This window comes from Myotis brandtii, unplaced genomic scaffold (genome assembly GCF_000412655.1).
Source record: "Myotis brandtii unplaced genomic scaffold, ASM41265v1 scaffold1087, whole genome shotgun sequence".
Taxonomy (NCBI): Eukaryota; Metazoa; Chordata; class Mammalia; order Chiroptera; family Vespertilionidae; genus Myotis; species Myotis brandtii.
The window spans coordinates 1522990-1536093 of NW_005353698.1; the positions used below are offsets into that span (position 1 = coordinate 1522990).

Consider the following 13104-nt stretch of genomic DNA (forward strand, 5'->3'; position numbering starts at 1 on the left):
CCTGGAGGCCAGCTCCGAGTACACGGTGCTCAGCGTGTCCGATGCGGGTGCGGAGGGGCCCGTGGCGGGGTCCAAGTCCCCCATCTTCAAAGCCAGCGCCCCTCGGGAGAGCCATGCAGGCTCGGGCCGCAGCGCCGCCGATGGACGCGCAGAGGAGGTGTGCGAGATCAAGCAGAGCGCCTCCGAGACGGTCAAGGGCATCTTCCTCCGCAGCCAGAACAGTGCGTTCAGGTCCTGGAAGGAGCGAGAGGCCGAGAAACGGGAGGACAAAGCCCCCGTGGGGAAGCTGAAGCTCCCCAAGGGGGGCGACTGGAGGGCTGATCTCGGGGAGGTCTCGGCCAGCAAGTCCACCATCATGTCCCGTCTCTTTGTCCCCAACATCCAGCAGACACCCAAGGAGAAGCAGCCGGGGAAACAGGCCACCAAGTACCCTGCGGCCCAGGCCACGTCCACGGCCGTGGTCGGGCCCAAGGCCCCGGAAATCAAGATCCGGTTGGGCAGCGTGCAGCAGCCAGGCTCGGACTTCAGCATCGCCAAGCTGCTCACGCCCCAGCTGGCCGGCGGCAGCTCCTCCGGCCTCCTCAAGGCAGCTGAGGACAACGCCCGGGGCCCACAGAAACTCTTCCGGGGGGACAGCCTGGAAAAGGTGCCCCAGTTCCAGGTGAGGGACGTCAGGGACAAGTCCAAGGCCCAGGGCCCCCTCCACCAGGTGAGGGACGTCAGGAAGCTCATCAAGGGGTCCGGAGACAGCAGCGACAAGGGCAGCGTGACCCCCGAGCAGGGGCTGAGCGGGCCCAAGCCCAGGCCGCTGGCTGCTGCCGCTGGCGCATCCAGGTCCCTGTCCCCCTTGGTGATCACGTGCCAGGCCGTGGTGAACCAGAGGGAGGACGGCGCGGACCGGGAGCTGGGGGAGAGCCTGGGCAGAGGGGGCAGCGGCGGCCTGAACCCCTCTTCGGCAGAAGGGACGGTCTTGGTTCACCGGGCATCTGGGAGGCTGCCTGTGGCCACCATCGCCCCCAATAAGCCCGAGCAGGGCTCCTACCTGCCTGTGCTCAAGATCATCTCCAAGGCCTCTGCTCAGAAGACCCCAGAGAAGGCCAAGGACGAGGAGGCCAAGGAGGAGGGGAAAGGCCCCAAGCCATCGCGGAACGCCCTGGAGAAGCTGACGGCCGCGGTGCGGTCTATGGAGGAGCTGTACAGCTTCGACAGGCACGAGTGGAAGCGCAAAAGCGACCCCTTGCCCACGATGACCGACAGCCACGTCCTGTCGCTCATCGCTAGCGAGGAGAGGGGAGGGGCCGGCGGTGCCGAGGGGGACCCTGACAAGCTGGCCAAACGGCTGGGTGAGGTGGGAGAGCACGGCGCGGGCCACAAGGACGGAGTGGTCCTGCGTGCGGCCCCCTTGGAGCGCCTGCAGCGGAGAAACTCCAACCCGAGCTCCGAGAGCGTGTCTGCCCGCGCGGCTGCCTTCGAGAACCTGGCCAGGGAGCGGCCCCGATCCCTCTATATTCCCCCAGCCCACAAAGATGGGGAGAGAACCCAGCCCCTGCAGCCCCTGCCCCCACTCCCCAGCAACAGGAACGTGTTCACGGTGAGTGCCAGCAGCATCCAGAAAACTGGGGGTGTCGCTGGCAAGTTCCCCCAAGGGCTTTCTCCAGAGAGTCCTTCCGCAACAAAGGGCAGCAAATCTCAGGGACTCCGGTCCCTCAAGATCTCTCCGGCCACCCGGGCACCGCTTGATGAGGCGCCCAGCAGGAAAAATGGCAGCAACTTGGTAAAGAGCAATAGTGACTGTGAAAATTACCTGACCATCCCCCTTAAAGGAAGCTCTGCAGCTGGGCCTGGGGCCAGGAGGGAGGGGCCCCCAGCCTCCTCTGCAGCCACTCTCTGCAGCTTGCCCCCCCTGAGTGCTCGCAGTCAGGTCCCCAGTTGCCCCAAAGGTTCCCAGGTCAGTGGAACCAGCCGGCCAGCTTGGCCTAGCAAACCTGACAACCCACGGCAGTCGGTCGCTGCCCCCTCAGGGCCCCAGAGCCCCGGGCATCCCCCCACTGCTATCTACCACCAGCAGCCACTGCCCTTCCCCCTGCAGGGGGCCCAGCCCCAGGTCCTTTGCTTCTCCCCACCTGGCATGCCCGCCCCAGCACCTGCAGGCCCAGCTCCGGTGCCCACAGATGCCTTCCAGCAGCCACAGCCTCAGCAGACCCAGCGAAAGATGCTCCTGGATGTGACGACCGGCCAGTACTACCTGGTGGACACACCGGTACAGCCCATGACCCGGAGACTGTTTGACCCCGAGACAGGGCAGTATGTGGATGTGCCCATGACCTCCCAGCAGCAAGCAGTGGCTCCCATGTCCCTCCCTGTGCCTCCCTTGGCCCTGAGTCCTGGGGCCTATGGACCCACCTACATGATCTACCCTGGGTTTCTGCCCACAGTGTTGCCTACCAGCGCCTTGCAGCCCACACCAGTTGCTCATACTCCAGGGGGGAGTGAGCTCTCCCAGATGGCTGCAGAGAGCCCCAGCAAAGAGCCAGCTGCCAAGTTCACCGAGGCCCCATACTTCATGGCCTCTGGTCAGTCTCCCACCTCCGCTTCTTCCTCGGCCCCAGCAGCCACATCCCAGCTGGTGGGGGCCAAGGGCTTCGCCCAGCTGCACAGCAAACCTGTCATCAGCATCACTTCCCAGCCCCTGGGGCCGAGGATCATCGCGCCCCCCTCCTTCGACGGCACCACCATGAGCTTTGTGGTGGAGCACAGATGATGGGCAGTCACCAGGAAGCAGGACGGAGCCGCTGCTGGTGAGTGAGTGGACTTTGATAATCAGTTTTCAGGGGTCAAGAGCAATCCTGTTTCTCGGTGTTTGAAATGGCAGATTTATAGCACAGGAGGCTGTCTAGAAATGGGCCTTTTGGGAAAATAGAACAAAACCCCACCCAAATTATTAAGGAGCTAAATTTTTTTCTGCCATGCCTCCTCTTCTCCACACTCCTCAGTCCCTGGGGCCTTTCCCCTTTGACCTTTCAAATTGCCTGTATGTTTTTTCTCACCTGTGAGTCGGGAAAAGTGAACCTTGGATCTGTCAGGTCAGCCTTTGGTGAAGGTTGACAGGGGAGAGAAACAAAAGCCCCGTCCAGATTCCATGGAGTGAGCCTCTATTCCTGGCAACCCCAGCGGCAGAAGGCAGAACATCCTGAGAGACCGTTGGGAACACTGTTAATGGGCTTGCTCCTCGTTTTCTTGTTAGGGGGCTTTCTGAAATCTGCAGAAAAGCTTCTCTCCTTCCTCCACATCTTCTTGAGGTTTCTTTTACAAAGAGACTGTATTTTTTAAGCTCTTGTGTTTCTGTTTTCAGACAATCAGAATGCTTTTTCTTAGACGAATCTAAGGTCTTTAGGTTACACACACACACACACACACACACACACATACTTGACCTTTGTGAGGGGGGGAGATTACCTAGCTGTGGCTTCCTGGAGGGGCTGCTATGTTTGATCCAGTCGCTCAGACGGAATCCACTGCTCTCAGCTGCCAGTCCCTATAAGGCGTCATTTTCATATCTGCATTCGCTCCCTTCAGAAAAGAAACAACTTCCACTTGCCCCCCTCGAAAGGAAATGAGATAGATTCCTAACACCTCCGTTAATCCAAATTCATAGACAGGAATCCTTGCTGTAAACACAGTCCAAGAAACTTGATAGGAAAAGTGAGCCTGAATCAGGACACTTCAGGTCACACACATAAGAAAGATAGTGGCAAACTTCAGATCCGGCACAGAGATGTCAGCACTGTGGGGGCACATCGCCCCTCATTCCCCTGTTCTCTTCAAACTAGGAAGGGCTGGCATTGTCAATGTTTCTTGGACTTTCACTCCTTGGTAAGATGATACCGAACCAAGAAAGGAGACGGAGAGGGGAGAAACCCCTTCCATGCATGTATAGAAGAGAAGTAAGCCATGTCTCTGTTCTGAACTGAGAAAGAACAGAGGAACATTGTTTCACTGGGCAACGAAAGAGCCTTAGGAAGTAGGATCATTAGATTAGAGTCACAGCTTCCTCCCACCAGATGTGTGTTCTTGGGCTGCAAACGCTCACACTCATGATACTCATGTGCCAATAATATCTACTCCTCAAAATGTATTGTGGGGGATGGTGGAGGAGGAAGAGGGCAAAGGGGATAAATGGTGCTGGAAAAACATAATAAAATGGAATAAATGTATCTGAATATCCGATGATATAACAGCATATTGCAAATTAAAAACCCTTTTCAAATTAAGGGGTTATTACATTTATTGAACTACAAGACAACATAAAGCCACTGTTCAAAAATCCTTGGGTCTGTCTCGAAGAATTCAGGTGAAAATGCAAGCCTCATTTTACTCACAATCTAGAAATAGATGATTCAAAATATTTCTCTTTAAGAGTTTGCCACAGGCACTGTGTGATGATCACAAATAAAGAGGGAGGGGGATGAAAGATAAATAGTGCATCTTTTGTCTGATGTAGAAAATAAAGGGAAATTCAGTATGCATGTGGAGGAGAGTCAGAATTAGAGAATTAGTTTTGCAGAAGGAAAAGAGTAGCCGCTAGATAAAAGTGTTTTAATCTTCTGGACAGGTGGTGCATTTACCTACGGCTATTTTGGAGCAGCTAATCCTGCAAGGCCTTTGTGTGAGCTGAGGAGGCGCAGAGACAAGGGGAAGGGAGGACAGGGGCAGGGGAGGGACCAGGCACACACTCGCCTGCAGTCCCCTTGGCAGCTGCCTTTGGCCTTTCTCCTGTCTGCTGAGTCTGGAGAGGGTAGGCTTGGAGTTGCTTCCACCAGACGCAAAGATAAACCAGAGCTTTTAGTATTTAATATTTGAACAGTGATTATTTTGAAAGTTTATTTCTTTTTGAAACACAACCTTTATGTTAGTCCACCGCCCTAAAGATAGACAGAAATCAAAAGCTGGCTTCACCATCTAAGACGACTGGTGAGGAACTGATTCGCTTTTTGTGTACAAGCAAAAATCTAGTTGTTAAAACTCAGATAACTGCCTGGCTGGCATAGCTCAGTGGTTGAGTGTCGACCTATGAACCAGAAGGTCATGGTTCAAATCCAGGTCAGGGCACATGCCCTGATTGTGGGTTCAATCCCCAGTTAGGGGCATGCAGGAGGCAGCCTGTCAAAGATTTGCTCTCATCATTGATGTTTCTCTCTCTCCCTCTCTAAAATCAATAAAAATATATTTACAAACAAACTCAGATAACTAACAAAAATCCTTCAAAACTCACCTTCCTGAGCATTCTTTGCCCAAAGAAAAATCAGACACATAAACAAGGATGTAGTCTTTTCCTTGTATGAAAAAAATTTTAAACACTGTTCAGCTATATCAAAAAGTTACATTGTACACACTCATTCATCACCTGATGCTCATGCGGATGGTCTTTGTGAGAAGTCTTGGAAGCAGGTGTCAGGTCTAGATTTCCTTTGAAAACCAGAGATTTTCCTGGAGGTAGTAGTGTCCGGCTCTATGTGGCCCTTTCAAGGAAGTCACTTAAATGATTTGATCCAATCACAACATTTCACAGAGCAGAAAACTGGGGCTTAGAAAGAAATGGTTTTGTTCTGAACTGGATCCTGAACCAGGAAACAAAAAGGCTATAGGGTACATTATTGGGATAATTGACAACATTTGAATATAGAATTTTGAAATAGATTATGGTATTGTATCAATGTTAGATATCCTGATTTTGATAACTGTTCTGCGATCATACAAGCAAACGTCCTTGTTTATAGGAAATACACACTGATGTACTTAGGTATCTATAATAATAAAAGTGTAATATGCTAAAAAAAAAAAAAAGAAAAGAAAAGAAATGGTTTTGCTCAAGACCCCAGAGAGTGAGAGAGCCAGGCCTGCGGAGCGCACGTAGCTCCTGGCCACACTGTGCTCCCAGGTGTTCTGGCCGTGTTTGCTCCTTGGTAGGCGGCCTGGAGCAAAGGACGGATGCAGAGGAGCCAATGAGATCCGAACTGGCAGCCAGGACGCCTGGGCCCTCCTCTCTGCCTCTCTGGACATTTGTGAAGTGAACGTTTGAATGAAATGTGCTAAGACCCTCATTCATTTAACAAACATGAATTGCATGTTTACACTCTACCAGCTACCGTGTACTACGAGGTGACCCTAAGCCCCATGGGACCTGGTACGGTCCCGTCAGCAGGAGTCTACACTCCAGCAGGCGGCACACACCAGACACACAGAACTGCAAAACCAGTTTCCAGTCCTGTCTTAACCTTTAAGACTCCTGCCAGCTCAAATAATAAGGGTTTCATCATCTATTTTTAGCGGTGCCTTGTAGCAGGGAGCTCTGCTTTCTCCCCTATATATATTTGAGCATAACAAGCTGCTGCTAGCTCTTTCTAATTATTTTGGTATGAATTTCCCTTTAGTTTTGCTTTTATAGGTGGTTCTTCCCCACTTCTAAGAAGATAATTAGTCAAGTTTTTATTTTATTATGATTTAGTAGTGACATTGCAGGCTGTGAGAAGTGCAGGGGGCTGTGTATATCCGGTAGCCCAGTGGCCAGATAGTCACAACAGGAACCCATTTGTAACCTACCAGTATGCTAGGCACAGCGGTTGCAAAACTTCACTACTTTCTCCTTTTTTGTTAGTACTTTTCCTGTTATAGACCCTTGTTTATAGATTTTTGTTTTGAAAGTCCCAGCTCCACAGGATCTTAGATGCCTTTTCCAATTAGATTATTTTTGTTTTTAGTTTTCTCTCTTTAGAAGCACATAGCTATATTGTTCCTTCTCTGACATATTTACTCGCATGCTTTCTCCTGCCCACCCACTTGGATGCCACGTTTTTGTTTTAAAAGTTTTATTGAGACTTGATACTAAATACCATTTGTAATGGCATAAAGATAAAATAAATATGTAATATAACAAAAGAAAACTTTAATTGGCACTAAGCCTGCTATGCCATGGGTATTGCAATTATTTTGTTATATTTCAATGTCTTCTTTTCTGTAAGATTTTATCCATTTATTTCTTCATTTTTTCCTTTATTTTTGTTGTTGACACTATTACAGATGTCCCCATTTCTCCCCCTTTGCCCCCCTTAACCCAACCTTGGCCCCCCCTTCCCTCTGGCCATCACCACACTGTTGTCTGTGCCCATGGGCTATGTACATATGTTCTTTGGCTAATCCCTTCACCTTCTTTCATCCAGTCCCCCTACCCCCCCTCTGACAGCTGCCAGACAGACTTTCTTCATTTCTGATGTGCCCTACGTGGCTACTACATGTTGGTCTTTCTTTTCTCCTTTCTTCCTCAGAGTTATTTTTACCCTCTGGATAGAGCCCCACAGGTCAGCAACTGAAGTGGAAAGGGAAAGGTGGCTGGATTCAGGGGAGCTGTTTTTGTAGAGTGTTCTGAGGGGGTCCTAGCGAGATCCTCAGATCATCAAACCCTGTTCCTTGTGTTAAACACTGCAGGAGGAAATGGGGCCTCAGAGAGGTCAGTGGTCCTTCTCCAATCAGTGTCGCTTTGGGGCAGAGTTGTGACCCAAACCCCAAATGACCCCATACCAGAGTCTTCTTATTCACTTTGCTTCTTTCTTATTGCCCTTGAGTCCCCTTCTCCTTTTCTCCCCAAGGCCACTCTTCTTCGGTGGTCCCCTCCCGGGCATCCATCGCACTAGTGCATTCCCTCCTTTCTGCCCTTGCTGTGTGTTAGAGAATTTACTTTTTGTTCTTTGCTATTTTTTTTTTCTTCAGGAGTGGGGATCTTTTATTCTTATTGTGGTTTTTCCTTTCCTATTCACTTCAAGCTGATTTAGTTTAATGTCTCACCTTGCTTCTTCCCTTCTTACATTTTTGTTTCTAGTTTGTTTTAGCCACAGCCTGGACAACTTAAAGGGCCAGTGCTCCCTGCCAGCTCCCTCACCAGCAGGATTTTTGCAGCTTTGTGCAGGAGGCCAGGTGGCTGCAAGGTCAACATTACATTTTCACTTCACTTCATAATTACATTCCTGGATCAATTTGTTTACTTCTATTTTTCTCTGACTTGGTTGTGACTTCCTCTCCCAATTATTATATATGGCTATTGTTTTATTTTATTATCGTCTTAATGTCTTTTCTGCACTTCCCCCCCCCTCCCTTTCTCTCCAAAGGATTGCAGCTTTCCTCTTGCTTTTAATTTTGTGCTTCTCTCAACAATTTTATTGCCTTTATTATTTTCTTCTCTATCCTCTACAAAATCAATAAAAATGAAAAAAATAACAGCTAATGTGTATTCACCATTTCATATATGCAAAGATTTAACACCATACTTTCTGATTCTTAAAACAAGTAGGTACTATTTTCATCTCTAAATGACAAGTGAAGAAATTACTTGTCCCAAACGAACATATCATTTGTAGCCCAGGCCCTCAGGCTCGGTGGCTGCTCTCTTACAGGTGGCCCTTGTCTGCCCTTCTCTTACTCTCTGCCCTCCAGATCTCAGTTCTTCATTGTGAATTGTCCCTCTTTCATCATCTGGGAAAAAGAGAAAGGAATAAGGTCAGAAATTGACCTTGAATCTGTTATTGTTTAGCATATATCAAACCTTCATGTGTATTATTCTTTTGATTAAAAACATCAGCAGTCCTTAGTTATTAGGACATTGTATGCCCCAAAGAGGAATCTGAGCCAGTGCCAGCATTTCTAAGGGCTGTGGCTCTCCGTGATGGGGCAATTCTGTGTGTGTGTGGACGGAGGGGGGAGGGAAGGGTGTGGGATGTCCCCTGGAGGCCAACGGGTTCATGCATTTTAGTTGGAGGGGAGCTCTGTGGCTTGACTAAAGCCCAAGTATGTGCACCTTGAAGGCCGGCAGCCCTGGCCCAAGTTCTAGTACTCTGACTACTCTGGACAGTGACTTGCTCTCTCTGAGCTTCAGTTTTCTCAACTCTGTGATGGGGATACCTCGCAGGAATGTTGTGATGATTAACTTCATAAGACTGTTACAAAGGACATATCATATAGTTCCCGGTATGTAGTAAGACTTCCGTCTGTCTTGGAGGCTATAACCTCATAATGCTTCCGAAGCTCCTCATCTCTCAGGGGCCCTCACCCGAGCAGAAAAATCAGGCCTCATCCTTGTAACTCCCAGGGCAGCATCAGGAGCCCGATCCAGGATTGTTTTTGATTTCTCCAAACTGGAGGCCATGTCCATAGCTCTGCAGTCGGAGCTGGCTGATCTCTGGGGACAGGTCAGCTGGCTGTGAGTCAAGGTATTCTAGTATCTCCCAAGCTTTCCAGCAGGTTATACAACTCTGGGCTGAGACTGGCAGCTGCATGGTGGTGATTTTCCTCTCTGTCTGGGCACAAGCCTGTGTGAAGCAAGGGGAACTCTGACCCAGCGTCACCTCTGAACTCTGTCATGTGCTCTGGTCCTACAGTCATGGGCGTCACCCAGGCCAAACTGTCTTGGTGACACAGCATAGTCACGTCTCTCATCTTCACTGAATTCTTCACAGGCCTCTAAATCATCGGTTAAACTGGTGATTTTTTATTATTTTATCCTTAAAAAGAGTTGGAGTAACTTTATTACTTTCAAGATTTCTAATAAAATTCCTCTTGGGTGGGTGAAAAGGCAGAGTCCGGTGATGGATCCCTGAAAATGTCTCAGTAGATTGTAGAAACAGATTGTCCCTTCGTTTCTCAACATTCAGAAGTCCCCCTCCCCTGCCCACTTTGATTTGCATAGAAATGGTTCTTTGTGGTCTTCTATTTTCTTCTCTTCCTGTTGTAATTATATTTCCTTTTCCTGTTGCTACTTTATATGTCAACAGGTAGCAAAACTTAAATTTAGCAAATGAAAAGTCTCCAAACTCACAAAGGTCCCTTTTCATCTTGAAGGTCATTCCTTAATATAAAATACAAATGAATAAAATTAAAAGAACATGAACTATTATACATATGAAATCATAATCATTCTTATAGACTTCTTTTTTTTAAAGCATATATTTAACAGGTCAGTTTCTGGATGACAGGATTAAAATGTCCCTTGCTGGCTTCTGTGATTGCATATAATTGATTAGCTAACTGTTATTTGATACTTCTTGAAGGTTACTTTTCACATGATAGTCTTCTTAATCCCTCCCAAATATTACCTGTAGGCCACTCTATTTCTGTCTTTATAATACCAGTATTATGTTCAAATATCAACTCTCAAATGTTAAAAAACAAAGTTCTTTAGGCAAAGTTCTAGTAGACATACTATAGAGAAAGATCAGCACAAAGAGCTAATTTTTAGTAAGCTTTTGAACATGTCAGTTACTTTTCTTATAACTAGGGGCCTGATGCATGAAATTCGTGCAAGAGTAGGCCTTCTTTCCCCCGGCTACTGGCACCCGCTTCCCTCTGGCACCCGGGACCCAGGCATCCCTAGCAGCACCGGCTTCATCTGGAAGGTTGTCTGGAAGGACATCCGGTCTAATTAGCATATTACACTTTTATTATTATAGATGTATTTAACTCCATTCTAAGGCATAGGCTCTAACCAGTATATCTTATTCTAAACAAAATTTACTAGATGAAATTCCACATAATTTAGGTAGTAATCATTCATTCACAAAAATTCTCAGTATAGAGTTTACTCTTTGAACTAGATTACTAACTCATAGTAAATTCAATTTCTGCATAATATTTTAGGAACATATCTATTACACTGTTTTATCTCTGCTATGGATGATTTCAATGAAACTGAACATTTCATTCTAAAATTATTTTTGTATAATTCATTGGATTTAATTTTCAAAGAGAAGTTTACCTTTGGGCACTTTCCTGAAGTCAGTATACTGTCTAGTAAGTTCAGAAACATATTTGCCAAATACATTTTGAAATATGAACTTCATCATAATTAATATTGAAATCAGAAGAATAGTTATATAAAATGCATTTTGAGATTTTTTTGCTTCTTTAAAAATGAATTTTACTTCTAGAATAACCATCTCTTCTTATCTATGCTTGTTTATAGGAGCAAGACAGAAAGATGGACTATTCTTCTTTAATCTGAAGGTTGCATTGTAACAGCACTAAGAATTCATCTGAAAAACTTCCTCTACATGTGTTATTCTTAGTTTTTGCTTCTTATAAACCAAGAGTGTAAGTTTCTATATTTTCCTGAACAACGCTGTTAAGAAAGTTTGTGCTATTTTAGTTTTACTAGGCTGATTGAATGGTTGCATTATTCCCCTGTAAAAATCATTTCTTTTTATACTTAATACAGGACATAAGCTTTTTATTTATCTTTTCCTCCATTTGGCTAGACAAAATAGCCCTTAAGTATTTTCATAGTTCAATCAAACCATACAGCAGAATGGGGTTTGTTCTATTGTAAACCAACCAGTAAATCAATAACTTGGAATTCAAATCACCTTATAGGTTCTTGGAATACATGAGGACTAGCTGGTAGAATTGCAGCGCATGCTTGGATTTTAAATATGATGGGTCCTCACTTTGAATCATATACCAGCCAAGCCTAGTCATTCTCTTGGTTATAATCTACATGCTCTTTTATTGGGTTTAGCATGATTTCAGATGTGATTGTGAAAAATAGTGGTTTTAACTTTTGTGCTTTGTTTTAATTTTCCAACTTGTACAATGTCATGACACTATTTGTTGTCTTAAAATAGAATGGCTTAAAATACAGAAGAGCCAGTGATTATATTTAAAATTAAGTTCTTAGTCTCAGGAAGGTATAAAATATCAATTTCCCTCTAGTAACCCAAACTTCGTTATGAGCGTATAGCAATTTTTTGTCTTCTTCAATGATTCCCTCCATAGTTGCATACTCCTGGCTCTCACGGATTGTTTGGAGTCCGAAGAGTGACTGGTTTGGGGTGATAGAGCAGAATGTAAGCTCTTATTCAGTGGCTCTGGATCTCTCCAGCCATACCAAGAGCAGTGACCTAGGGTTACATCACTTGTTCATTGTGGTTGTAAGAGATGACAAGAGTCCAAATCACAGAATCTTGCAACATTCAATACTGCCTCAGTTGTAACCCAGTTCTGAAGGTCATTTTAATGAGTGTTCACAGTGAGTCTTGAAGAGTTGATTGATCAGATAAATATTTAACTTGTCAGAATTAATAAGTGTGTCAAATATATATTCGACAAATGTTACATTAGAATATTTTTTACTGATTAAAAGAGTACCTTGAAGGTTTTCCCAGGCTTTCTAATTTAAGGAATCCCCTCTTCTTTACTGTTGTTCAAAGATAAAGCATTCTGGTAATTTTTTAAAAGCCTTATTTTGATTATAATAGTCATCAATATTTGGTTTCTGCTTAAAAATGCTTCAAGGCCACAGAATTTTATGCTATTCATGACTGAAGGTGTGGGTAAAAAGTGATGAGACTAATTTTTGTATGATTTATGTAATCTCGTTATTTTGTAGTTATGCTTCCTATCTCAGACTCTTAAAAAATAACCCAGTTTCATTTTCAAGGCCTTCCTTACAGGGATATTTTTTTTTTAGAAAATATGTTGGATAAAAGGAAAGGTTTGAGGGAGAAATAATTGGCTCTGCTCACAATTCAATCAATCATTGGGTTGAGGAGCTATGAAATGCAGTGATAGCCTCTATGAGACACGAAACAGGAAATATGAAGCAGCCTCTGAATATGGAAAAGATGCCCTTGTGCCATATTGGGGAAAGTATCATTCTTTTGTCATAGAGGTCTTCTTACCCAGGTGCACCAGCAGATCCGCCCCAGAATTTACTGAATTTTTCACCATTGGGAACTAATTACAGCATCAGCCCTTGCTCATTTTCAGTGGAGATTGGCTTGGTATGAGGTCACTTTGGGTGGGTAGTACTAGAATTGATAAGATTGGTTTAAAACTATGTGTGACTTGGAGGAAACGCCAGTGGTCATGCTGAGGAGTCACCTGCTGCCCACTCTCCAAAATGAGAGACTCCCCTTTCCTAGAATATGTGGTAAAGTTCTATCTACCAAGGGTCTGGGGCCCCATCTGCTACTTCCCATGATTGATCACCAGCAGATCTGAGCCTTAAATTCTCACATTGAGGTAAACTAGGACAGACACTAGGAAAGAAAGGAGAACTTCTCA

The 13104-nt window shown here is 45.9% G+C and overlaps 1 protein-coding gene across 1 annotated transcript in view; it reads left to right on the top strand.

Moving 5' to 3' along the window:
* The window catches only part of LOC102247299, a 14103-nt gene extending 2604 nt beyond the window's left edge, over positions 1-11499 (top strand). The window contains exons 3-4 of the mRNA XM_005857246.2: positions 8-2798; positions 11006-11499. Of these exons, the coding sequence (XP_005857308.1) occupies positions 8-2761 (2754 nt within the window). The 3' untranslated portion in view covers positions 2762-2798; positions 11006-11499. The remainder of the gene's footprint in view (positions 1-7; positions 2799-11005) is intronic.
* The last annotated feature ends 1605 nt before the right edge of the window (positions 11500-13104 follow it).